Raw genomic sequence first — 27,998 nt, 5'->3', positions numbered from 1 at the left:
GAATACATAAATTGAATGACTTTGCAGTCCCATCAAGTTGGTGGTAGCCAAGTGCTGGGACCCGAACCCCAAGGGCTACTTCACCATCCCACGCACCGAGCCCGTGCGCCCCATCGATCCAGGAGCTTGGGTGGCACACACGGAGGCAGCACGCGGCTCTTCATCTGCTGTGGGCCACTCGCGGCTTTCGCTGGCCCCAGGACCTTCACTCCGCCAACCGCTGCTCTATGATGGACCCTTGAGGCCTCCATCTGTCTCCACCCTCACCTCCACTTCCTCATCAGTCACTTCATCTGTGCCCGAGTCGGAGAGTAAGTGCGCAGTGTTCATTGTTGCCACCACTAAGCTGTGTTAGACGGCTCAAAGCACAATGGCTGTTCTATGCTATTGTGGCCGGAGTACTGATACTTCTTGACTACTTCTCAAACAATACTTATTGAATTTTCGTGTTTTCAATTACTGGAGCATGAATTGCTGTTTATTACTTTGTTTCACCATTGAGCCTTGTCACTTCCTCAATGTCTCCAAGCAAAAGAGAAAGTTCCTGAGGTACCTGTGCCTTCAAGGTAGCAGAGCAGTAGCACCATTTCCCGTTACAACTGCTGTAACTGTGATGAGCCAGTTTCTGCTGTTGAATGATTGTAATGTAGGGAACGTGAACATCGGGTAAGGCGTTACAGCCGAGCACCCTCATAACATAGATGCTGTTCTATTGATTCATTAATCATTTTTATAGAGAGACAAGCCTGTTGGTAAGGTCTCTTGTTGTGGGTAAGTGTTGAGATTCGGGCTTGCTTGTACTTCACATAGTCGCCATTCCACTTGAGACATTTGTCGTAGCATGGTACCAACTTTCCTATATCCTCAGCATAGAAAGCAGCCAGCTATGCTTTCAGCCAATTCAGTACACTGGTCTGCAACTCGTTGTCGAGTCCAGCTTCTATCCTCCTAGCCAGAGTTTAATGTGAGCAAAGAGATGATAATTTGAGAGAGCCAAGTCTGAGCTGTACGGTGGGTGATGAAACAGTTCCCATCGGAAACGCTCCAGGAGCTTCCTTGCTGCAGCTGCACTGTGCAAGCCACGTATTGTCATGAAGAAGGACAATGCCTGATGACAACATTCCTCTTCACTTATTCTGCATTGCGTTTTGTAGGCTTTAAGAGTCACACTGTAGGAGGCTGCAGTGATGGTCGTGCCACATTCCATGATTTCCACCAAGAGAACACTATTGCTGTCCCAGAACACAGTAGCCATACACTTTCTGCTGGAAAATGTTCTCTTGAACTTCTTTGCTTCCGGGGAATGAGAATGCCCACTGTTTGGGTTGCTTTTTTGTTCTTTCAGTTTTGAAACGGACCCATGTCTCGTCCCCTGCGGTGATTTTCTCACGAAAATTCTCACAAAAGTGAATTTTTTCACATTCCTTGTCAATCTTGTTATTGTGAGGTTCAACTCTATTAGAGACCCTGTACAACACATCTGTGCGCAGTGTCATCGGATTTTCACTGTGACTTTCATTTCACGACTGATCGGACCTTGAATAAAAAAATAATCCTCGTATGAAGAGTTGTACTGCACCTCAGACCAAGCCTGCCTGGCTGTTTCCTTACAGCCTCAGAGTGTGGGCAAGCAAGCCTGTTTTTACTTTGGCTGGCTCCAGTGTGACGACAAAGTGTCAAATGTTTCACAGGGCAGCTACAGGAGCCACTACTGACTGTGGAGACTGACATGGAGACAATTGTAAAGGCAATGGCAGCTCCGGATTCAGGACTGGACGTTAGAGACCGCATGTGGCTCAAGATCACCATACCAAAGGCCTTTATAGGTGAGCAATTAAAAGCACTAGCGGCACAAAGAAAACTAAATTGGGTGTTACAAACAGACCTATCACAGATGCCTTTTACAAAGACAGTGTCTTCAACTTGCTCATGAATTAATTAGGAAAATGTCCAGTCAGCCTAAATTTTGCCTGTTGTATATTTCATAGTCGAAAGGGTGTGTTTTGACTAATTGATGTTTAATAATTTAACATTTGCACTTGAAACATTTGTCAAGCTGTTCCTTAAAATGCCATCCCCCCTCTCTCTCTCTCTCTCTCTCTCTCCTTTTTTTTAGTAAGGTATACAGCGCACCATATACAGTAGAACCTCAATGTGATCCGGTTTAGTATGATTTCCCAGTGCCAAGGTTTGCGATAAAAAATACAAAAAATTATCCAACACAGTTACTCTTATTTTTTTACTGGTTTATATCTTCCTAGAAAGCATGATCTTCCAGCACTGACATTCATTGCCCACCAGCTCGGTTTCGTTTGAGTTTCCCATCGCCATATTAAAATGCTACGCAATACAAGAATAACCAAGCACTTCTCGGGCTGCTAGGGCCTGACCAGCTTCATGCACGTCGGCATCTCATGCAACACTGATTCTCGTTGAGTGCACAAGGGAAAACTTCCCACCAAATGCACCTCTCCCTCCCCCCCCCTCGACTGTGATGCTTAAAATGCTTGTTTGTGATGTAGGCTTAGATTATTTATTCAGGCTAAGGTCTTCTTTATGCAAGAAAAAACTACAAAAGTTGTCAGGTGTAGTTTTCAGTCATTTTCCTATTGAGCACGTTTCTTAAATGCCTAGGCATGGCCAGATAGATATTGCCGAAGTCTGTGACATCATTAGGAGCAATTCTGAAATTTTGAAGTGGCATTGCAGCGTGTCTCTCACTATTACAGTAGAACCTCATTCATACATTTTAGGAATAAACCACAAGAAAAAATGTACTAGCCAGGAAAATTTACTATCCGAAGTATCCAAAAATTTTACAGATTCAACTAGTGTTCACATCTACGCAATGTGAAACGTCGCACGGATTGTTGCGGCACGAGACACCAACGCACATGAAGCTCGGCGGCACAAGACGCATTTTGTTGTTTTAACGTGATAGCGTTAAGAGCCTCACGTCGCAGAAAAGTCCGGCATCTGCATCCGGGCTCCAGCATCGGATGTCGCTTTAGCAGAAATAATTTTGAACTACGCATACCCAGCCGTGCAGGCCCTCCATGTGGCGCTAGAAAATTACTGAACTAATTGAATTTTTCAAGGTAAAATATGTAGAAAAATCGTAAAGTACGACTTACACTCAACCTGCCGGCATGATAGCATCGAATTGTAATTTGAATATATCAGAAAACGTAATTCTATTACGTGGAAACTCACACACAAACCCCTCTTAACAGGATAGCGTTCTCCAGCTGCTGTTTGAGGCCTGTCTTAGTAGGAGCAGCACAGCTCCCTCGGTTCCTTGCACACCGCCAAAAAAAAACCCACAAAACTCGCCTTCATGCATAGCATTCTCCGGCAGCATCTCCCAGTGAACATTACGGTTACATTAGCTGCAGTTGTTGGGAAGCGTGAGAAGCTCTCGGGGATCTTTGAATGATATTGCGTTCCACTCTTAAAGGCGAAGCTTAAGCATCGTCCAAATTTTTCCTGTTGCATGGTATTTTAATAGAGCAGTGGGAAACCGAAACAAAATTCATCTGGTGGGCGAAGTCAGCTGCTGCTGAAGCAAAACGTGATGCCCACATCATGCCAGCTGCAGCAGGGAATGGCGGCGTGTTTGGATTATCACCTACTAAAGGCGTGCTGTATGCTACCAGTGGCACTACATGCTGTAAAACAGATAGAGGAAGATGTTTATCGCAATGGGTTTGGTGGCGATAGCTGTGAATGTGGCGTGCGACGCCCGGATGGAAATTTGCTGGTACCAGAATAAGAAACTGTGCGTGCCATCGTTTTCAAGTGATACGGGCGGCTATATACCGTTCTCGATCATGCATGCCTTGCGCCTTTTTTGTTCACATGGGATCTAGCATCCGGAAAACGTATACGTTCACAGTCTGCAGCAGGGAACAGCGGCGAGTTTTGGTTATTGCCTGTTAAAGAATAGCGCCACGCGCTGTGAAACAGATAGGTGAAGATGCTTATCACAATAGGATAGGCAGTGATAGCCATGAATGCCGCGTGCGACGACCCAGGAGAAGGTTTGCTGGTACCGAAATGAGAAACTGAGTGCGCACAGGCGTTTTTCCATGAGACGGGTGGGCGAGTATTGCGGTGAAACTGCTGCGGTGGGCAGCGATATACTGTTATCGATTGCGCGCGCCTTGCGCATTTTCTTGCTTACATGGGATCCAGCGGCCGGAAAACCTATCATACGATCGCACTTTGGCGACGCACTGAACGTTGTTTCCGAAAAATCGTGTTTTCCGGGAACGAATGAACTGGTAAAAAATGAGCATACGGTAACTCTATCGGGTCATATTTTTTTTTGTGTTCTCGATTGCGATTGTTGCCGCCGAGAAAACGTACATAACGAAAACATATCAACGAGGTTCTACTGCATTTATTTTTTATTTGGTCCATATTGCCGGCCTTACTGTCAGGCCTGGGCAAGAGTTGGTATAAAACAATACAAGAATAAGTGAAATAGTACCCTCTACTAGAGCGACAGGTCCCGCATCAGCTGAACATTTTACTTCTTGTTTTCTTTAGTGTTCACAGTAGCTGAGTTGCTTGCCCTTTTATTTTCTCGGCTGCAGGTGTGGATGTGGTAGACTGGCTTACAACACATGTTCAAGGCTTCCAAGACCGCAAGGAAGCCAAGAAGTATGCTAACCAGCTACTCAAAGCGGGCCTCATTCGGCACACTGTCAACAAACTTTCCTTCTCCGAGCAGTGCTACTATGTGTTCAGCGACCTCTCCCTCGGTAAGTGCCTGTTGTGGGGCCCTGATGGCATCACTGTGTGGTGGGGCAGGCACATCCGATGATCAGTCTCATTTAGTTGTGTTGTGCTTGTCACCGCTTTATTAGCTGACAATCTGTGATTCTGTGCCGCAGTCATTATGACATGAAATTAGCTGATGAAAGGTGCTTCAGTTTCCACATGCAGTTTTTCACACTTGGCTAGCAGCGATGCGTCCACATAATAGTCAAATCACATTGTTATGCAGCTAATACGTGAAAGCACACTGAAGGAGCACACTTTTTAACAATGGCCGACACAAGGAGAGCAGGTGCACCACTGCATACTTTGCCGTTCTCGCTCAGGTGGCCAGCACCTGTACTTGGCAGCTTACTTCACACCATTGTTCAGTTCATTTTCGCTTTCTAGCCTTACATTTTTTCTGTGATCATTGTCCTTGTGTTTTCTTACTCTTGACATTCTCATTGTGGGCCACGTGATCACAACGTATAAATCGCCTTGCCCTGTGCAGACATGTGCTCGCTGCGGCTGCAAGAGGAGGACGAGGAAGGTGGGGCAGGGGGCATGGTGCCCCCCTGGGGTTGCCTGGGTCCCCTGCTTCCAGCAGGGTACGTGTGCGGTAGCACGGCTGCACCAAGTGCTGCGGAGACACAGCTGGCCTCCTATGTCAACTATGCCCGTGAGGGGAGCACCCATTCAGGATCCGGTGAGCGCTTTGCCTCCGAACTCTGCCTGTAACCGGGGCCATTCTTGGCAGCTGTTTCCATGAAGTTCACTCACAAGCCCAGAGTAGTTTTACAAATGTTGACGAATTGTTTTTAATAAACAAACTTACAGCTTCATTCAACTTGTTCTTTGTTTTGGCTCAGTGTCTGCACTCTTATTCTTGTTCTTGAGGAAGATAGAGAAAAGGGAAGGGAAAGCAGGGAGGTCAACCAAATGCATGTCTGGTTTGTTATCTTTTGCAAGTGGAAGGAGTTCAAGGATCGGGTCAGATATTGCAATATCAAAGTTGCTGCGGGCACAAAATGCCTTCACTATACCCTGTATTTATTGCAAGCATACATTCATTGCACACAGTGAGAAATGTCTTAAATTTACTTTGTTATGTATGAAGCATAGATCGCTTATAATGTTCAAAGGCTGCTCACATGCAAAACGTAGACCGTGCAGCCACACGTGTCCAAGAATCGAAGCTTGTGACCTGGGTGTTCACATCCGTTTAAATTTGGGAATGTTGAAAGGCTAACATCTAAGGACTGCCAGTCCACACGGAGCAGACTAAATAACACACAATAAAAGCTATATACAGTCGAGTCTCGATAAATCGAACTTGAAGGGGCCCGGAAATTTGTTCGAATTAAGAAAGCTAATTGAATGGAGGGCTTACCTGCAGTGGCACATGTGCACAGAGCTGACACGTGAGTGGGAAGTTCCAGAAGATTTATTCACTCGTATTTACAAAATACAGCCAGTTATTAGGCGTATCGGTGCTTGTGATAAGAGATGATGGGTGCACGCGTGTGTAATTAAAGGAAACATACCATGACAGTTGCCCCTTCAAATTTTTAGTATGCTTCACCGCGTAACACAGCTGTATTGAGGCGAAGCTGACTTCGGGAACCGGTATTATGCAACGCGTTATGCTTTACGCGCTCCGAAGCCATTGGCGAGGATTACAAAGGCGGAGTCGGCGCCATTACTAACAGCGACGAATTATTTCATTGGAAAACATGGCACTGAGCAGCAAGACGCTTAGTAGCGAACGTCGAAGTAACTAGGCCTAGCATTGCTGCAGTGTGGCTACGGCTACCAGTGGATCTGCGTGTGAGAGCGCCGGCTCGAGGCGGTGTGATAATCAAAATAGCAGTGATGGGTGGCTTCTGTGGTCATGGTGAAAAGTCCCGAAAATTGGACAGTGAAGGTTTTTGGCGTACGAAATTTCAGACGTTCTCAGACATTGACTCTGTGGGGTACATGGCGGCGCCGCAAAGGTGTCTGAATTATGGGGCATGCCCAAAAAATCTCGGGACTAGAAAATCGGTCATTTACTGTACAGGTCACCAGTCATTAACAGAAGTGATCAGTGATACACATTGGCACGTGCCTGCGCACAAATTTCCGCCACTTTTTTTTTTTTCCTTCACACATGACATTGAGGGGTTTCTCCTAAGCTCTTCCTCTATGACGGGGTCAGAGGAATGCTAGTCAGAGTGCAATTCGTTCGAATTAACTATCATTCGAAATACTGGGTATTTTCGCCCATTGGAATACACATTACTTTGAGGGGACCACAGCGCCAGTTCAAATTAATGAGATTCAACTGTACAGTCAGACTCCCTTATAATGACACCGGTTTTAACAATATATTGGTTATAACAATGAGAAGCTGCGGCACCATCAACTTTTGTATGTTTTCTATGATGAAATAGCCCACTTACTACAATGCCCCTATGCTGGATTATCGGTTATCACGATGAAGCCTGCCTGGTGGGTGTCTGTGCTGAAACATAATGAAATGCGAAATCCTTGAAAAGAAAAAACGAAAAAGAGACATTTGAGCCGCCGCACAATTGCCCGCTGCTCCTACGGCCACCGCACGCCTCTCTCATGTCACCCTTCCACCCCTCCAAACATGAATAGACCACGCCAACTCCGCTGACAGCGCTGCGCTGCACCCAGATCGCTCGCTGGCCTCTCAATCTTCGCAGTTCTGCCAACGGATGAAGTCATTTGTGCTCATCATTGTTGGTTGCGTTGAAGTCATTCCCGGCCACTTGGTTTCTCAGCCTCATTTGACTCGCTGACGAAATGGAACATGGCTGATCCGCCTGCTGATCATCGGCAATGCCCGACATTGCCGGCAAAAAGAAAGCGCACTGCTACAGATTTGGGAACGAAGTGCTTCTAACCAATGAAACGATCGTCATGAACTTGCTTGCATCGGATAGCGACAGCGACGACGGCAACGATGACATGATAGAGCAGGCTGCCTCAATGTTGACCTCGTAGGAGGCCCTGCTCATGATTCACTCCCTCAGGGGCTTCATTTTTGCAAGGAACCTTATGTTGCACTATGTGGAGCACCTAGATCCCGAAGAAATGGAGAAGCCTTGGAGAAGGATGTCGGCAAGCTTTGCGTAAAGCATGCGAGGCTGACGGACATGGGATTTTCTCGTGCAAGGCAGTATGTGACAAGATGTTTGTGGTGATCTCACCCCAGCATTTCTTCGGGATTTCTCAAGCATACAGGCTGCGGCGGCAACCTTTTCGCATTTTTTAAAAGGCCCCTTTTGGGGCCACCAATGCGATGCATCAGCTGACTTCACATGCCACTTGCATCGCGTGACCCCTCTGTGCAGTTGCTATAGCGGTGCCATTCTTGAACACCGACAGCTGCAGCTTGTTACGTGCAGTCGGATAATGCAGAAGGCAGAGTTAAACAGTTAAACAAGTGAACACAATCAGCCATGGAAGAAGATGGTGGGGAGGGGCACTGGCCTCCCCACCATTATACTTTTCTCACTACAGCTGTACCATCCCCCTATTCTTACTTTTTTTTCATGCAACCCGGTTATAACATTTATCACTTATAGCAGTGGAATTTTCATGGTACTTGAATATTGCAATAAGTAGGCTTGACTACAGAGGAAAGTAAGTCGCCAACTATTTTTTCAGGCCTGCTCAATTATTCATAATTGCTGGGGGCACCGCTGCGAACTCCACCACAGAACCAGTATAGAATGGAGACCGAAATTTTGCGTACCATACAGTGCTTCCTTCTATTTTTCCTTTGTGCAAGATGTCAAAAACATGGCAATTGCAATCCAAGTTGCCACCATTCTAGTGTTGCACCTGCCACCTGTGCCCTCATTTTTGTTGTCGAGGTTACTCCTCCGCTATCCAAGTGCTGAACAGCTACTGTGAAGCATTTCTCTATCTTGGCACCAAACTGCAACTTTGGTCACCGGCTACCGATGAGGCAGCACTATTAGGCCTAGCTGGCAGGGGTGTCGGGCAGCATGCTGTCATGGGAAGTTCGTCGTTGACACTTTCCTGCCCGTAGACAAATAAATTGAGACCGTGCTCACTTGCTGAACTGAGGGCAGCACGCTTGAAAAGGAGTTTGTGATTGCACTTGATCAGCCGTGGCAAATACTGCGAATGTCTGCCACATTTGTTTGTGCATGTACTGGTAGTAATGGCGAAAGCACGCGTGTAGATATTGAGCCTAAAAGCTCCAAACTGAATCTCTGGAATACAGCTTAAACTGACACTGTCACAGAGCCCAGGCCACATGCGCAATGTCAGCACTTTGCGACTGGTGAATGCGAAACGCACTCTCGGTGTCAACCATCACAATATGTTGACTGGATGTTATTTTCAATAAAGCACAGTACCCAGCTAAATTCTGGAAACAATCTTTCTGCGATGCTGGAGTTGTAAAAACCTGTGTTTGCTTTCTGCACACAAATTGAAAAGCCAAAAAGTGACAACATGTTCAGTGCGCAGTGCTGACAAGCAGCCAGAGCAAAGGCTTCTTTGTTGCCTACGCAGGGCAGACACACACCAGCCCGTCGATTGCTCCATCGTGGATCGCTTACCTACAATACACTGCCCCCTCTGGGGCCACGGCTTTATTTATTTTCTTTCTTTTTTTTCTTTCTGTTCCTTGTACATTTGCTCCATGTCCTCTCGCACTCCACATTTCTCTTGGTCGCTCTTCTTATGGCCAGCGCACCTCATTGGGAAGCGTGCCCACTGCCTTGTTGGTCTGCAGGATTTTCCATCCGCCACATTATAACTGGTATTTTGTCTTGTGTGGCTATGCTATAAGTGGTATGTGTATAAGCAGTATGTGTATACCGTATTTACTAGAATCTAACGTGTACTTCTTTTGGGAGGATAAAATGGGCCCAAAATTTCGTGCGCATTAGAATCGAGTACAACACATAAATCTGTGTTACCATATCGCCATTGGCATTTCAAAATGGCCGCCTCGTACGCGCTTCGAGCCTAGCTGCCATAGCTTCCTCTACGTGCTGTGCATGTGGAGGAAGCTACGTGCATGCCTGACACGATGCTTGTTAATTTAGTTAGTAAGCGAATGTTTAAAAGTTCATACGGCCTGTAAGACAACTATCCTTACTTTTCGTATAGCTGTCTACTGATTTGCTATCGCAATCGATGCTTCACCTTTCAGGCAAAACTGCTACTTTATTTATTTGTCACAACTTTAGTGTATTGGGAGTAAATCCTTGTTTTTCCATATGAGAGGAAGTTGCATTTCTGTATGAAAGAATGAGGTGCACTGTGCTGTAAAGGACTTTTCATTTTTTTAGTTCACGGGAAACTGGTGTGCATTACAATAGAGTAAATACGGTATATGGAGCTAAATGGGAGTATAAATGGGAGTTGGACAATACTATGTTTTAGCTGGTTCTGCACTATAGGCGGTTATGAGCAAAACGAGAACAAAGTGAAAGCAGGAGCCAAGGTTTCGACAAGTCGACTTGTCTTCTTCAAGACAAGGCAGTTATGTTATAAATGGTCTGAGCTGTACATTCAGCATATGAAGGTTCAACTGGATACATTATAGGCAAGCTACACCTGCTTTAAAAGTACAGTATTTCATCTTTGTTGGTACATGCTCCTTGAAACTTTGGTCCAAGCAAATTGGTGGCAGAATAGAAAGTATGAATATGGTCGCTGACCAGCAAGGGCTACCCGAAAGCGGAAATAATCAGGAGTAGAAAATAATAAATTCACCAGAAAAAACCCATGACTGCTTCAACAGATGTTGACCATGCTCTGACAGCCTAATTATCACAGCCTTCTTCACAAGAGTCATCACCAAGCACTTCCCTTGTTTTATCACTGCTCTCATTAGCGCCGACTTCTAGGGTGGAATTGACGCCATCTGAAGCTGCTTGACCATTCTGGCCAAGAAAAATTTGTAACAGCAGCTGTTTAAATTGTTAGAGAACAAACATAGGAAGCACGAGAGTGGGACACATAATACAATCACACAAATGCAGCCTTGACAACTTGTTGGCTTGGTTTGGCTTGTCTCGTGGTTTGGGCGCTATGGCGAATGTACTGCCGTTATGCAGGCTGAGCTCAAACTATCAAATGGAACAGGGAAAAAATTCCTCATTGTCCTTAGTACATTACATCTCATGGGTAAGGGGTGGTGCAGCAGAGCTGCATGTCAGCCACACGTATGCAGAACTGCATGGTCACACCATCCATGATCGCATTGATAGCGACCACGGTTTTGTCCACAACAGTTGCAGCAAACAGTAGTTTTATTCTGACCTGGTGAGCACATCGGCAGCATGCCTTTAGAACTGCATGGTTCCCATCCATGATTGCGTCTGAATTCTGTAGTGTACTGCTTGAAATGTACACTGCAAAGTGCAGAAATAAGGAGTGACACGAAAGGAAAAAGCGCACATGCGCAAAATGTACATGGCAATAGTACTTCATGAAAGCATCGATAGAGACTGCTCTTTCAGTCGCAGTGGTTGCAGCAAACCGTTCGCTTTGACTCTATGCAATGGCTGTGCACGCAGTGTCACAAAGAGCGCAGAAGCTGTCGAGGATGAAGGGCGCCAGCTACATCGTGAGAGACTAACTACCTGTTGGCGACCAGCTCACTGACAAAAAAATAATCGGGGTTGTGTGCGCGATAGTGAAATAGATCTTTCAGATGAAGACTTTCACCACGGCCATACTGCGAAGGAAGTCGCGACGCTGTCGTCCTCTGTGAGCACTAACCAGTTGGGAGATTACAAGAATTGCAGCTTCTGCACTGCTTTTGTGCAAAACAGAAACGGATGTGATGTACTAAGCATTTGTTGGTTGTTTTCTTGATGCCTTTAATAATTGGACATTCGGTTAAGAAAAAGCTTTAGCTCGGGCCCATCTCCGACGCGGCCTATTCAAATACATGTAAAACTCAAAAAAGTTTATAACCCTGGAGCGATATTAACTAAATTTGTTGCATTTGAGAGAGAAAGTTAAATTACAAGGACTGCTGGAATTGGACTTTCAATTTAGGGCTTGAATTTTATAAAAAAAAAATTCCAAATATTTGGCCGTTTGAAAAAAATAGAAGCACGAAGTTTACAAGTTCATAGCTCTGCATCAAGAACAGATATTGCGGTTCTGTAAACGGCATCCATTAGATCATTCAAAGCGGACAAATTCGATGTCATTATACATCTTACGTGAATTTATTACGTTGCTTACAAGGGTTCTGCAAAAGCTGTATTTCCATATTACTAAATTTTGTTATATTCATGTATAACATATCAATTTTGTCCTCTTTAGATGTAATATTGGATGAAATTCACAGAATTGTATTATCGTTTTTCGTTGTTGAGTTACAGAGTTGTAAACATTGCAGTTTCGTTCTTAGAAAATTTTCAATTTCTGCCAATTTTTTATAAAAAATTGAGCACCTAAATCAAAAATTCGAAACCAACAGTCACTAGATTTTATGTTTTTCTTTTAAATGCAACAAACCTCGCCAAATTTGGTGCAGTGGTTGCTGAGAAAAATGAATTCTCCTTTTTCATGTATTTAGATGGGAGCATCTGAGCTAAAGCTTCCTCTTAATTCTGGCATTTTTTGCCATACACGTGAAGTCCAAATTAATCAAGTACTATTACCGTACTCGAAAAAACATGGTATCAGTTTTGTGCAAGGCTGTTGTGTTACATGTAAATCACAGTTGAGGCTACTCTTTGGTTGAAGAATGGGGATTTACCTTCTTGAAATGAAATTAAAGCTGTGCTGATATTGGGTCATGAGCTCTAAAAATTTAAATTATGGGGTATTACGTGCCAAAACCACTTGCTCATTATGAGACAAGCCGTAGTTGGGGAATCCGGAAATTTTGACCACCTGGGTTTCTTTAACATGCACCTAAGTCTAAGCGCACAGGTGTTTTCACATTTCGCCCGAATCGAAATGTGGCCGCCATAGTCAGGATTCGATCCCGCTACCTCATGCTTAGCAGCCCAACACCATAGCCACTAAGCAACCACGGCGGGTGGTTTGTGAACTCTTGTGTAGTTGATTCATGGTTCATAAATTTAATTAGATTTTCAATTCAAACTTCACTAATGTTAAATTTTGTATACAATATGGAAGATACAGCTACATAATACTTTGGCAGTATAACATTTTTCAGACATTTTTGCTTGTGCACGAATACTGTTTGCATTTAAGTGTTCTTGAACTATGGCAATTTAATGCTGGACAGGCGGGACTATTCCCTGCACTCGATAATGCTCGATGTGTTCTACATACATTTGGTGCTGAGGCACCAGGCCCTGCATCTGTGAATTGTCACTACTCAGCAACCAGGGCACTTGGATGGAGATAGTGAATCTTAGAGAGCAGACCTATTCCACCACGTTCAGAGTGCATGTGCATGTGCTGCTGGTGCCGTAATGACAGTAGGCCTCGCTGCTTTCCTGCTGTACCTGGGTTTTAGGCAACATTAAGGAGAATGTTGAGGACAATGCCAGTGTGGATTTTTTTCAGTGAATTTTAGGGGGAAGTTAAAATGGTCAGCCTCTTCAACCCCGTCCCTAATGTAATATCCCTTTATTCTCACCTCTCTTCCTTCCGATGTCAAGAGCTAAGTGGAGTTATGGTACAAACAAAACACGCATCCTACCATAGTTGCCATTCAGGTGGCTAAGGACTACTTCTGTCTGCATGCTTTGCAGCAGTGGTGGTGCAGGGAAACTCATCATGTTGATAGGCCTATTCGTATTGTGGGTAAGGTTGCTGCAGCCAGCTTTGGTTCTTGTTAAGAGTGCAAGCAACCTTCCATTCTTGCTGCAAGGTTAGTATAACCTGCCACAGTGGCTGACTGACTGCAGTGCTCAGCTGCTGGGCTTCAGTTTTCAAGTTTGATCACTGGCTGTGGTGATTTCTTTTGAATGTGGTGGATAAAAAAAGAAGCTGGTATGGACATGTTTTCAGCTTTGGTCCTGGTCTCACTGTAGGCTGCACTTCTCTTTCCACAGCTTTCTTCTGTTCTTCTTTTTCTAAGTTTATTGGCTTAATTTTCTGAAATACTAATACATGTACCACATGGGTGCAGAAAAAAACATTAACTTGATAATATTTGATAAATATTAATTGATAAATAAATATAAATTGATAAATATTTTTTTGGCGGCCACACGTCCAAATTTAATGACGTTTGACATGACGATGTCGATGACAGCACCTGCCGTGGTGGCTTAGCAGTTATGGTGTTGCGCTGCTAAGCATTAGGCTGCGGGATCAAACCCAGCCACCACGGCTCCATTTCAATAGAGGCGAAATGCAAAAATGTCCATGTCCTCTGCATTGAGGGCACTATAAAGATCCCCTGGTGGTCAGAATTAATCCGGAGTCCCTCACTACTGCGTGCCACATAATCAGACCATGGTTTTGGCACATAAAACCCCATAACTCAATTTAATGACAGCTCTTTAAAGTAGGCAGCTTTCGGGTACTAATTAAAGAATAAATATGATTCACAAGTTCAGCCCTTCTTTACAAATAGTGATATGTAAGAATAAGCACATGATGGTGCCACTGCTGTTTACGATGATGCAACGAACCATAATAGCTTCAGCCATTGCATGTCAAATCTAATGCCAAAAATCAAAAATGGCCACGTCGAAGCCGTTGCAACACTTATCTGAGGAAGTCTGCCAAGTACAACTCCTTTCAAAACCGATGTAGCTAAAAGTTACGTATAAATTTTTTTTAATGATAGATGTTTCAAATAATTTAATTGTTCTACAATGCGCTAGTTATGGCAAGGAGAGTGTGCATTTCTCACTCGAATGAATTCTGGTGAACGCATTAGGTAACAAATGACGTTAAGGCAAGTTACACTGTTTGTCCATGTGGCATCACGCAAATGACGAAATTGTAAGGCATTTGCTAGTTAATGTCATTTTCTGTGCCCATGTGACATGGGTATACGTACATCTGACTTAATTTTGCAGCATTAACTTCGCTTCTGTTTCTCTTTATTAAGTTTCTGTTGAAGGCTTCTTTGCTTGCTACTGGTATGATCTTATCAGATGGCCAGCTTGCTAATTCATCTTCTATTCAAATCCTTTTGCTTGTTGTACAGTGAAATTATTAATGTGCGATTTCCTCAGACCTATCAGCCAATACATGGGAATGAACAATCTTACTTGCTACACCTCTTAATTTATAGCAGCAAATGCCACATCCTGATAGACAGCCACACAAACTGTAGGGTTGTGCCTTTTGCCACAAGTGGAATGGAGATTGATGTTGTGTATTTATTGTCCTTACCTTGTGGCGTCCTATATAAGCAGGAAATTTTTGAAACATTATGAGTTATTACGTGACTCCACCAAGTACTTGATTATATCAGAACTCAAGCAAGCTTCACATAATAATCAGTGTTTGTGCTACTATGAGGCGAGTTCCCTGCATTTTTTTTTTTTAATTGTCAACACAAGAAGACGTTTTCCAGAACCATGCAAATGTGCTATTTTTTTGCTCTGGAAAATATTATCTTGACAAGTTGCACAAAACTACACATAGTGTCCCTGTCAGGTGGCGTTCTTTAGAACTGGTGTGATGCCCGGTGTGGCAATGCAGGGGGCAGTGGCGGACCACCCGCAGAGTCTAGCCGCAGCGTGGACGGTGCCGAGGGCTCTCAAGAACTGACCGGTAGTAGGCAGTCCTTCCGCATGGCCATGGGCAACCCCTGCGAGCTCTTTGTGGACGTCATGTGACACATGCATGAGCATGCCACTATGCAGGGGCCCCACACCATTGAAGCAGAGTGGACAAGCTCCGTGAGGGTACAACACTACACTTGCGTCAGCTACAACACTTTGCACACAATGCGCATTGTGTCTTCAAGTTTTTCACTAAACACCTTGATGTCCTGTATCCTGCGCCCAGTGAAACACTTCACGCTGTAGAACTTGCCACACTGTAATTCACAGCACTTGAATACTATTTTGTATTTTCTGTTGTAATTACGAAAGCTGGCGGCCAAAGGCCCCCTTATAAACAACTCTAGGAGTGACCAGTAGGCCAGAAAAAATTCACATCTGTCAGGGCCCAGTTACATATAAATGAGTGTAGTCGGCACAGCTTTCAAATTTCAGCCATTCACTATCTCTTGGGGGTGCTGGCAACCAGTGACATCGCATTTGACGTGCCTTGAACTACTCGCAAATCTTTATGCAAATTAAGCATGTCTTGTCATCCAAGAACCTGCTTTGTGTGAGGAGTCTATGCAATCCATCTACTATATACTACTTGTGAACTTTTGCTGAACTCGTCCAGCCTTGTGCCACCTATTCACTGAATTAATTTTTCTTGTGACTACCCCCACACATGTGCTTACATAGCATGTAGTTTCCATTTAGCTTTGCTCCAAAACCGGTGTGGGACCAGAGCTTTCACTGAATGTACACCAAAACGCATTGTCCTACCACAGAGCTACAGACACTGTTAACATAGCTAAATAGTTGATAAAAATATGTCTAGAAAGTTGCTGTGTAGTGTTAGCTAAGGATGGCACCAACAGTCTGGGCATTCTATGGCATTTATTTTTCTATGGGCTCACGACAGCTTTTTCACACAACACAAAAGCAAAGTTACTGATCCTCGAGAGCCTTCGAGCAACTTATTTTCCTTCTTTCTTTCCTTCTAAGTGTGCCTTGCTAGCACCAGGGCAGAAGACCACCTTTGAAATCACCTGTGTTAAGTAGAAGTCATCACTGCAGTGTCACTGTAAATGCACATGCTAAAAGCACCCGTATTTGTTCCTAAGCCTTCCAACTTGCCTTCATATGTGTGAAGGGTGTTGCATGGTCAACGCATCGTGGATGCTTGTCGCTACCTATCCGTTTTCTTTTAGTGAAAAAGGGTCAAGTTGCCGTTAACACTCAAGGTCCATTCGATTCACCCGCATAACCTTAACCTGTTCACAGAGTGTTCACCCTGCAATTCATTTCAGCGGTGCAGGAAAGGTGCAGGGCTGGTTCACAATTTTGCTTGACGATGCAGACTTGGTGCGCCGTGTAGGTGCAGTGCCATAATGCTGCAGACATTGCAGCACATGGGCATAACCATAGTTGAAATCCCACTTACATGTGTCTGCTGCATCTACACAAAGGTGTAGAGCGGTTCACATTCATTTTTGCACACGTGTACTCTATATATAGCTAGTTGTGTATTTGCCATAGCCAGCTGTCTGCCACAGACGTTAGTTGTCCGTGCTGATCAAACTAATTATTTCGAATTAAACAACATGTCTGCCAATTTGTCAGCACTGGGGGTTTTCTTGTGATTTTATTGTCCTATAAAATCCATGAAAAAAAAAAGAGAGAGTGAAAGAAATTGACTGCATGTTCGCCAGCTAAGGGACAAGTTCAGCTTAATATATGTTCTACAGTGCACACATTGACACTTTCTTATTATCTGTAGCATTAACCACACTACTTTCTGCTATCTTTAAGACCAAGCACCATGGAAAGCACCATATACATGCGCTTTGCAGCTTCTAACTTATGCAGACGGCACACCGAGTACTGAAACTGCTGAAACCCAACTGCACAATTTCTGAACTTCCTGTGCCCTGCCATGAACTAATTCACAGAGGTGCATTCAAATCGAACAGACCTTGGGATAGGTGACATCATGCCTCTTCTGCTGTGCTGCACACTGCAAGAGCTGGCTTCTGCAGCTATGCATGCCTGTTGGTTTCCCGCGTAGTACTTCATAGCTGACTAACTTATCCATTTATATTTGACAAGCACATAGTGGCTTTTGTCAGTGGCAGTTTGTGCCACCTTACATAGATGTCTCTATTTTCTGACTTGATTATATATAAAAATTATGTTACTTTTTTTTTTGTGGAGGAAAAGTTATGTTACATCCATAGCAGAAGTTCCAGGACATGTTAAAGTACCAAGTCGGAGTGCAGGTTATGTGCGAATTTCACCTTGCAGTGGGATTTCACAGCATTGCTGAGTGCATTGCAGTGAAGCCACACTGCACTTCAACAGAGAGAGGCAGTGAGAGTTGTAATATGTGCTACTAATGCCACTAAATTACAAAGCAATATTGCTTCTGGAACTCTGTGCCAGTGTGCCAGAGAACTTATGCAGGGTGTTTATGTAAAGATTTGAGCATTGTTATGCTTCTTTATTTTTCCAAGTTTTATATATGTGCAGATTTCTTTCTTCTCTGAGTTGATCTGACTAGGAAATTGTGTTTTATGTTGAGGGGGGGGGGGGGAGGGATATGTTATACTTATAGAAACAGTGTAAATTGTGTTAGCCTCATGTAATTATTTATCTTTTCTCCGTAATATTACATTTATTACTAACTGTGGTTGCTATTCTCAAGCAAGTCCTTCAGCACCTTGTGTATATATCATAGTGTCACCTCGGAACTCTGCCCTTCACTGAACACAATTTGCTCATCTGTGTCAAGCACAAGCAGCGCATGTGCACCAAGTGTGGCGTTTAGGAAGGAGTCTATTCCTGCATGACTGCCTGCCTGTCTGCTGGGACACTGCATGCTCTTTCGGTCCTCCCTAACCCAAGTTCCTTGCCTGCTTTGCAGTGGAAGAGGATGGCTTGGAGTATCAGTACTCAGACAAAGGCTTGGTCTAACGCCTTAGCCTTCATGATGGAGCCAGAGGCAGCACTAGATCATCACAGGACTTCAACATAAACTTGACACTGCTTCCGGCCAACACGCGTTTTGAGCCCAATGAACCTCCTGTGCTGCAGTGTGCTTTTCACACTTCGCAGTAAAACCCGAACAATTTTTTTTTATAGAGCCCTGCAGGCTTGCAAGTGGCTGTGGCAAATCATCACTGGACAATGGTGTGACACTGCAGCAGATTGTATGTACGCCTGCCACAGTTTCACTGCAGGCAATGCTGCAGCAGTGTGCTCTTTTCAGTGTGCTATACCAAGGCCAACTAAGTGTGCATGACGTGTGTGGTAGCTATGCGAGGACATTCCCACTGGCGCACTACTATCCCATCGTAATGTGTTTGTTGACCAATGTCTGATGTGTGTTCATTTGGATGACTGCAGGCCAACAATTTTAGCGTGCTTGTTTTTATTGAGTGACCTCTACACTGTGCGTGTCACAAACCATGAATAAAAGGTTACTATATAGCATGTTCTGTGACTGCAGTTTGATTTTCACAGACATTTCATTGTGTGTCGGTAATAGCACGCAATGAAACACTTAAAGTTGATAGAACTGCATGTGACAAGTTGACTTTCTATAGTTGGAACTTCTACACTGTGAAACTGTGTTTGTGCTACACTAGTTCACTGTGAAACTCAGCGCCTCTCGTGCTCCTCCTACTCAAGAGCTGGATTGAGTAGTTCTCTCCTGTATCCCCAGAGTTTACTATTCAATTATTATGTCACAGATTTTATGCATCAGCCTCAGGTGGTAGTGTACGACCAGTGTTGACAAAACAACTACGCTAGGCCATTATTTTATTTTTCATTCCCTTGACACTAGTGTTCTGCACTATGTGCGATAAGCTTTGAATGGCAGCGTTGATCAGTGTTGGCAAAGGGAGGCTTGTGATTGCTGCTGACTGTACTGATACTGGTCGTCACTTGTGCATTACATAGCATCAGCCATGCTTGGTGTGGTATATATTGCATCTTATGACTGTGAAGTTGTGCAACAAATGAAGACCAAATTACAACTGCGTGCAGAAAAAGAGAAGGGATGAATGTTTATCGGCAAAAATTGAGGGAGTTAGCTGTATTTCTTGCATACGCCTAGGCCTGAACAGTGCCTGCCCAGTGACTGTAGAATAGCCATAAGGAAATTGCATGCAATCCTCATGCTCTGAAAAAAGTGTCGAGAGAATGCTTTAGGTTTCATTCTTTTTATTCACGTACCTAGGAAATGCGGAAGTGACATTTTTAGGAAAGCACTAAAGAAATTTGAATGAAGTTAAATTATTGCTGAAAGTGTCGTCATTCTGGTGCACTTTCAATTACTAATTAATGCTGGAAGAGCATCATCATTTAGAAAGGGATGCAGAGTACCGTATTTACTCGCGCAATGAAAGCACCTTCTTTACTGAAAAATGTGCGCAAAGCTGGGGGGTTCGTTCATTATGCGGGGTAAAATTATGAGCAATATTTTTTCCCCGGCCCCTCTAAAAAAAGTATGTTTCGCCGGAAATGCGAACCATCGATTACGATAGCAAATGTGTAGACGGCCACACCAAGTTATGATAGCAGCTTTTATCGGCCGTACAAGCTCGCAAACATTCGCTTCAACGCATACTGAGCGGCGAGAACGCAGCACGCACAAAGGCATGAGCCGCCATCGACTCGGCCCCCGCCGCAGATGGATTTGAAGCTGGGGCGCGCCGCGGCTGCGCAATGCGCAGCTGCTGCCCAAGTAAAGCGCCGCGCCACTCCCTTTCTCCGCTCCCCCCGGCGCCATGCGCGCGAGGGAAGACTGCGTGTTTCCTTCCCGCTTTCCTCCCTTGAATGCGGCAGATTGAGCCGCGATCGTCAGCGCGGTCAGCGCCTCTCGGGCGCGGTTGTGCAATACGCAGTTGCTGCCAGAGTACAACGCCGTGGCGTCCCCCCCCCCCCCCGGAGGGCATTTTGGGCGACGAAAGACTGCGCCAAGATTGAGCCGCGATTAGTGTCCCTGTATATGTATTGAGCATAGGTCCGCCCATTATGTCCCACCTGTGCAATGAAGCCGCCATAAAGCCTCGCGCGCAGATGAGGTAAATGCTGCGCGGTGTTCCAATTGCTTTTTTCTCTGCTGGTCGCGAGCTACATGCGGCAAGTGTTCGCAAGCGCGGACACACTTTTTATGCAGGCTGCGCTCGAATCATTGACGTGGCCGGAGGGGGGCAGGGCTCCAACCCTCACAAATATTTTTTTTTTAGTTTGCATGTACATATACACACGCCCATTTACAAACACACGAACGTACGATCTCGCGCAATGAAACCCGTCAATTTAGGGCTAACTAATGCGCATACTTTCATTTCCACCGGCTGCATGCAGTTCGTGCCTCGTCGACGTAATTTTTGGCGCGTACACTTACACCATAAAAAAGTTACACCCTCTAGGTTGTATTTTGTCCCCATACAATAATCGTCATCTGTCTTTCCCGCATTTCATTTCTTTAAGGCTGCGAGCCCGTTACTTCCTAGTCACGAACGGTTTGCGCGTTATCAGTTTGACGAAGCATTCTCGACAGGAAAGTAGGGAACGCCGAGTTTTCACGAGAGGAAATGCAAGCAAGGCAGATGACAATTGTTTGGGGGCAAAATAAGCCCCAAAGGGTGTAAACGTTTTTTAGAGCGGAGTCCGTGTCACCTCTGGCGAACGGATTCCTAGCGACATGACATGGTACTCTCGAGTATTTTGCACATATGCAGGGTTCTACTAAATGAGAGCACTGTGAGCACTGTACACACAGGGGGTACGTAGGACCCCTGACATAAAATCCTGAATACTGCCGTCGTCCGAATAGCTCGAAAGTCAGCATGCAAATGCGCAGTACCTTGCAACAAAAAGCGCTGCAATGTTTTTCAGCATGCATACGAAGTTTTCTCGTCGAGGCCCGAAGGTAAGAAATTCTTTAAAGGATGTTTAACTAAAACTTCACACACATAAGGTGGACAATTATGCGAGCGCATTTTGGCTGACGAAACCATCCGATTAATGATCGTCGCTTAAAGAACTGTTGTGCCTGCAGTTGTGTCAGCGACCGTTAATAGAGCGTCATTTATCACCAACCGTCGTTCACAGCAGCTAGCTGCACGTTTTCGGTCGACAATGCTATCATGCTGATAACGCGCGTGTCGTTCGTTACTGCAAAGTACCGGGCTTGCAGCGTTAAAGAAAGGAAACGCAAGCAAGGCAGATGACGACTATCGTTGTGGGACAAATTTACACCCCAAAGGGTGCAACAGTTTTAAGAGTGTGGGGACAAGATAATCCCCAAAGGGCGTAAACTTTCTTAGAGTGCCTAATCGTCATCTGTCTTGTCCGCATTTCCTTTCTGCGAGCCCGGTACTTCCAAGTCACGAATGGCATGCCCGTTATCAGCATGGCAGAGCATTCTCGACAAGAAAGTAGCGGGCGCAGCGTTTTCAAGGAAGAAAATAGACCCCAAAAGGTGTACATTTGCTTACACTCTACACTCTTATGCAAAGTTACACCCTTTGGGGTGCATCTGCCACACAACAAAGTCGTCATCTGACTTGCTTGCGTTTCCTTTCTTGAAAACGCCGCGCCCGCTACTTTTCTGTCGGGAATGCTATGTTATGATGATAACGCGCATGCCGTTCGTTGCAGGGAAGTACCGGGCTCGCCGCGTTAAAGAAAGGAAATGCGGACAAGACAGATGGCGATTATCGTTGTGTGGCAAAAGGGTGTAATTTTGCTTAAGAGTGTATGGGAGTGTCCGCTCTTGTTGAATCTCTTTCTCTGTGGTAGTACTGTCTGCCTCGTATATCTAGAATTGTCTAGTACATAGAGTTTCCTACAATAATTATTGTATGAAACTCTATGGTCAAGTACACTTTAGTAGAGTGTACTAGTTAATGATCGCGTGGGCCTAACGGCGCCCTGACGCTGAGACGCTGCGTGTGGAAAAATTGTGCGAGGGCGCTGCGAACGAACTGGGTTGGGGCGGGACGCGCTTCACGGCATCTTAACGTAATTTCGCTGCGGGCGCTGAGACCGATTGCGCGTGTACTCTCTTATAATGGTGCTTTATTTCAACTGCAACATTATAGTGACACCTTTTTGGTACGTATGCATATTTTAAGCATGGGTTACACAACATGACGTTTTCAATTTCGCTGTCGTCAAGTGCGTCGTCTGCTAGCGAGCGCGCGTTGGTTGCGCGGACGCTGGCGGACATCCAGCTTTCTCGCAGAAAGTCTGTGCAGTAAAATTCTCTATGGTTTTCTTGCTTTGATGCGCGCGCGACCCTTGTCGGCTGATACCAATTGGAGTTTTAGCCGGATGAACTGTTATTTTTAACACTGTTTTCTATATGTAACACGTAATTTTTGCCACATACAGAAGCCGCCAATCTGCAACATGAAGCTGCGTAAGAAAATTTTATTGATATCGTGTAATTTTACGCGCGCTTCTTGTTGGTGGAATATTGATCAGAGACAATGATCAAAGAAAACAATATTATAGTGAAATAAACCAGGTTTATTAACTCCGTGACGCGAAGAGGTACAGATGACCAATGCACTTCTAGGTAAATCTAAGGGTACATATATAGACATATATATCCACAACATATATGTAAGAGAAAAATTACCAAATATTCTGAATGCACTAATTGAAAAAGTGAAAATTCCCGACCGTAATAAGCGTGTTTCTTTTAAAAGCTGCACCAGCCCCAGTTGAACCAATCGACTTTCCGAGAAAAGGGATCAATGCAATTATTGGACGTTAGTATGGACAACAGTGATAGGGAAAAGATATTACCTATGTACTCAAACTGAATCGGGAAGACCGGGAGGTCCTTACCAATGTAATCTCCGTGGCTCCACTTGCGATCTCTTTCAATGCGCCAGCAGGCGAAATAAAGTTGAAACATAGTCTAACCGAATGGTATTTGCTATTCTGATCGCATTCGAGTTCATAATTCACTATGAAAAATTTTACAGCCGATTCGTCCGTCCGTCTGTCGGTCGTCTGTATGCCGAAAACTCCGGCCCAACCCCATGCGCGAAAGGAGAGAGAGAGAGAGAAAGGCGCGAATAGCCAAAGACTCCATTGGATTAGCCAACACACAACTTAAAAAAACAGCAGTTGGCAACCAAAGCACAGACAGCACGGATATGGTGTCTTTTATAGCCACCATAGCACGGGTTGTGTTATTCCGGCTGTAGGAAACTCTATGATTCCGGCAGCCAATCACAGAAGCAAACAAAATAATCGTCATGCGACTTTTTTCAAAATGGCGTCGCACTTGATACCTCCGGAGCATTGTTCTTGCAGAGCCTTTTCATCGGCGGAAGCGATGAGGTGTGCAACAGACATGACGAAAATGTGTGGAGTCTGAGCGTTTCGCTCTTCAAAAGTCCGCGGTACAGTTCATTTCAGTGCTGAGTCCGTTTTACTCGTGAAACTTCACTGCCAACTAAAGTGAAACCTGACAATAAATAGCTGCAGCAAAGCAAGCGTTTTATTCAGTTCAATAACGAATTAGGCTTTCGCCATTCCACTATAACAGACGAGTGAAAACTTATAAAATTGCGTGCTTATATCTTTTTTTTTTTTGGTTACCGCCTATTTAGGTAACAGGAAAAGTTTGAAGTACGAACTATTTGCAGTCTCGCGGAGGAACAGTGGCTTATATTCTTGTAAACGGAGTATCCAACGGCCGAGACGTCCCGTTAAATTCTTTAGCGTCGCCAAGCAGCACAAGGCATGGTGATCAGTAACGATCGTAAAGTGGCGGCCGTCCAGATAAGGCCGAAATTTTTGGACGAAGCAAATAACGGCGAGACACTCTTGCTCGGTAATCGTATATTTTCTCTGCAGCTGTTAGCGTGCGACTTGCATATGCAACCACACGTTCTTGAGAATTTGCTGACGTTGCAGAAGAACAGCACCGATATCTTGGCCATTGGCGTCAGTATGGAGAAGAGTGGGTGCGGCGTTGTCAAAATGACAAAGCACAGGTTTGGAAGTGAGGGCACGCTTCAGGGCGTCGAAAGCAGTTTGGCATTCGTCCGACCATACCCCGGTCATCTACTAATTGTGGCCCTGTCGTCCCTGCAAACTTAATCTCATCCGCCCACCTAACTTTCTACCGCCCCCTGCTACGCTTCCCTTCCCTTGGAATCCAGTGTGAAATGCGAAAACCCGCATACTTAGGGTTAGGCGTACGTTAAAAATCCCAAGTGGTCTAAATTATTCCCGAATCGTCCACTACGGCGTGCCTCATAATGAAATCGTGGTTTTGGCAAGTAAATCCTCATAATGCGTTATGTAACATTCGCTAAGGATGTCCTGGGCAGTCGCACAACTCTTGAACACAATTAAGTGTCAGGAGTTGCGCGCGAGGTCTTTGGATATGTCGTCTTCATCATCATCATCAGCAGCAGCAGCAGCCTGGTTACGCCCACTGCAGGGCAAAAACCTCTCCCATACTTCTCCGACAACCCCGGTCATCTACTAATTGTGGCCCTGTCGTCCCTGCAAACTTCTTAATCTCATCCGCCCACCTAACTTTCCTCCGCCCCCTGCTACGCTTCCCTTCCCTTGGAATCCAGTCCGTGTATAATAGCTGTGTCTTACCAGTACTCACCTACGGGGCAGAAACTTGGAGGCTTAAGAGAAGGATTCTACTTAAATTATGGACGAGGCAACGAGCTATTGAAAGAAGAATGATGGGTGTAACGTTAAGGGATAAGAAAAGAGCAGATTGGGTGAGGGAACAAACGCGAGTTAATGACATCTTAGTTCAAATCAAGAAAAAGAAATTGGCATGGGCAGGACATGTAATGAGGAGGGAAGATAACCAATGGTCATTATAAGGGTTGAATATGTGGATAGCCTTTATGGCGTTCGATAGCTGCTAGTCTACATTGCGGCTATATAAAGGCGGAACGGCAACATGGTAGCGAATGTGGAGAACATACAAATCCCGCATATATTACTGCACAATAATTTTAAATAGCGTTCTTACTTCACGCACGTGGATAACCGCCATAGGAGACTACTTTGGAAGCTAACTGCAAGTACTGTATATGTCGTACCCAAGGGTGTACCTGGCCTGGTGGCCAGTAAATGTGACGTAATATTGCGAGCAGTTTCGGCCATAGCATGCTAACGGATGACGACATGAAGTGACTAGCGCAAGAGTGGACAGGGGACACTAAAGACGCTACAAGGACAAGCGCCCAGTTGGAAGTTTGCGCTTATCCTTGTCGACTCTTTAGTGTCCCGTGTCCACTCTTGCGCTAGTCACTTTAGCATGAAATACTAACTAGCCCCCTCTCACACCCTGCGACGACACAGGGACAGTTTGCTCAACTCTTGTTTCGTGACTTTTGTGTCAAGGTGAAAAACCAACATATCCATGTATATGTCTTAATACTTAAGCACATCTAGATTTGCAGCTTCGGCGATAGCCCATGAGTGCGCATTGCAAAGTCGCTAGTGAAATAATTGTGTGCACCTTAACGAATTCGATAAGGGAAAATCAAAATCCATTCATGACGGCGTCTCTAGTAGGCGCTGTGCGATGTTCCGACCTTAACAATGTATGCCGATAGAAGAAAGGCTGCCCCGAAGTGCTTCTGACGGTTAGGCTAGCTTCTTTACTCCGTAGAATGAAAAAAAAGAAAAAGAAAAGGAAGAGAGAAGAAAAAAAAGAACCGAATCAAAAGCCCAGAATCAACAATTGCTCGTCGCGAGTAAACGCTGGATGACGAGTAATTTCCAGGCGACGAGCGAATACGCTTGATCAAGAACACAGATAACGCCGGCGGGACAAGCATTGTGGCGAAGTTCAATGCGCAGGGATAGCTTTTACTTTTTTATTTTTGTTTGGTTGACGTCATCACGCGTCACCGCGGGAAGTTTGAAAAGTTTAAGGTGAGTACGCCACGTGGTGGCATTCACGCGAACTAAACCCTTGTGTCCAGAAAAGCTGGATACGGGCGGTTATGAGGGCACGGGCGGGGCTTCACTGCAGAATTAAATTGTACTATACCTAGGTAGCACAAGGCCTGTTTACTGCGATCCGAGCATGACGTCACGCTACCTAGCTGGCCCGAAATTTCCATTGACAAGGCTGGCGTGATGGAAGCGGTGACGTGACAATCACTGTTGTCTAGTCGGGAGCATCCCCATGATATTCTATGGCAGTCGGGGCAGTTCACGTCACGGATCGCAGTGAAAAGGCCTTGTGCTAGGTGGTGTTGGATTAGGAAGGAAGGAAATCAACTTTATTCAGGTCCTGCAGGCCACGAGAGTTTTGGGCTCTCATGGAGTGGGCGTCTCCCACGATGGAACCGGGAGGTTGAGTTTCCTGGCGGCGTCGTGGACCTGCTGGACGGCCCAGAGTTGGGGAGCGAGTTCTTCGCTCCAGATTGCTTCTTCAAACTTGCGCTTGTCCTGTTCGTAGTTTACGTGAGCTTGCGAGCACGGCCAGAGTAAATGATATACGTTAAGGGATGTATTGCAATTGGTGCAATGAGACTTGTCGTAGAGCTCAGGCATGTAATGGTGTAATTTGTTTTGAGTAGGGTATGTGTCTGTTTGTAGCATTCTGAGTGTAACCCCTTGAGTTCGAGTGAGCGTGCGGTGTGGCGTGCTATACTGTCTGCGTTGTAGGTAGTAGTGTTTAGTGATTTCATTGTATGCAGTGGGCGCGTCCTTATTCTCCGAATGGTTGGGTGAAGCCGCGCGGTCTGTAAGCGCGCGCGCAGCCTCGTACGTGTGCCGCCTCGTTAAGGTTGGGGACGTCGCCGATCTTTGGTCCTAAGTGTGCCGGGAACCAGTATATGAAGTGGTTCTTAATGTCTTTCTTTGAAACAATTCTGAGAGCCTGTGCGCAGACCGTGCCCTTTTGGAAAGCTCTGATAGCGGCTATGGAGTCGCTGTAGACATGGGAAGTATTGTCGTCAGTGAGCGCAACAGCGATCGCAACCTGTTCGGCCTGTTCAGGTTTCCTTGCAATTACCGTGGCTGCATATCTTGTGGATCCGCGGCCGTCCACAACCGCCACTGCGAAAGCTTTGTTTCCCGTGTATGCCGCCGCGTCCACAAAAGCTGAGCGTTCACGGTTCGCCAAGGCTTGGTTAAGAAGGAATTGTCATCTCGCTTATCTTCTGCCCCTGTTGTTTTCGGGGTGTACGTTTCTGGGTATAGGGCGGACCGTTATCTTGGCGCGGATGTCCCGTGGGAGGAGCGCAAAGTCTTTTTCTATTTCTCCTTGTGCAAAGCCTAGCTTCTCTAGGATCGTGCGCCCCGGAGGCGTCGTCGAAAGCCTAGCAAGCTGGGCGCGCTGCTGGGCTTCGGCAATTTCTTCCAGGGTGTTGTGCATGCCCAGGTGCCCCAGCTTCTGGTTGTTGGTGCTGGTTGGAATGCCGAGGGCTTGCTTGGTGACCTTTCTGATTTGGGCATTCAGTCTGTCTCTTTCAGATCGTGTCC

General features: G+C 45.3%; 1 protein-coding gene across 4 annotated transcripts in view; it reads left to right on the top strand.

The window, feature by feature from the left end:
- The window catches only part of LOC135919496 (segment polarity protein dishevelled homolog DVL-3-like), a 35,860-nt gene extending 16,883 nt beyond the window's left edge, over positions 1-18,977 (top strand). The window contains exons 11-16 of one of the 4 annotated variants that reach the window (XR_010569982.2): positions 28-311; positions 1,692-1,826; positions 4,599-4,766; positions 5,276-5,470; positions 15,421-15,620; positions 18,409-18,977. Coding sequence is in view for 2 of the 4 variants with exons in the window: in XM_065453370.2 (XP_065309442.1) it covers positions 28-311; positions 1,692-1,826; positions 4,599-4,766; positions 5,276-5,470; positions 15,421-15,492; positions 18,409-18,458 (904 nt within the window). In the remaining 2 variants the exon portion in view is untranslated. Of the gene's footprint in view, positions 1-27; positions 312-1,691; positions 1,827-4,598; positions 4,767-5,275; positions 5,471-15,420; positions 15,627-18,408 lie in introns of all 4 variants that reach the window. The other 3 variants (XR_010569981.2, XM_065453370.2, XM_065453374.2) reach the window with 3 other exon arrangements.
- Positions 18,978-27,998: the final 9,021 nt, after the last annotated feature.

This window comes from Dermacentor albipictus, chromosome 2, assembly GCF_038994185.2.
Source record: "Dermacentor albipictus isolate Rhodes 1998 colony chromosome 2, USDA_Dalb.pri_finalv2, whole genome shotgun sequence".
NCBI classification, from domain to species: domain Eukaryota; kingdom Metazoa; phylum Arthropoda; class Arachnida; order Ixodida; family Ixodidae; genus Dermacentor; species Dermacentor albipictus.
The sequence above is the reverse complement of the archived record's forward strand: the minus strand, read 5'-3'. Positions and strand labels throughout refer to the sequence as shown.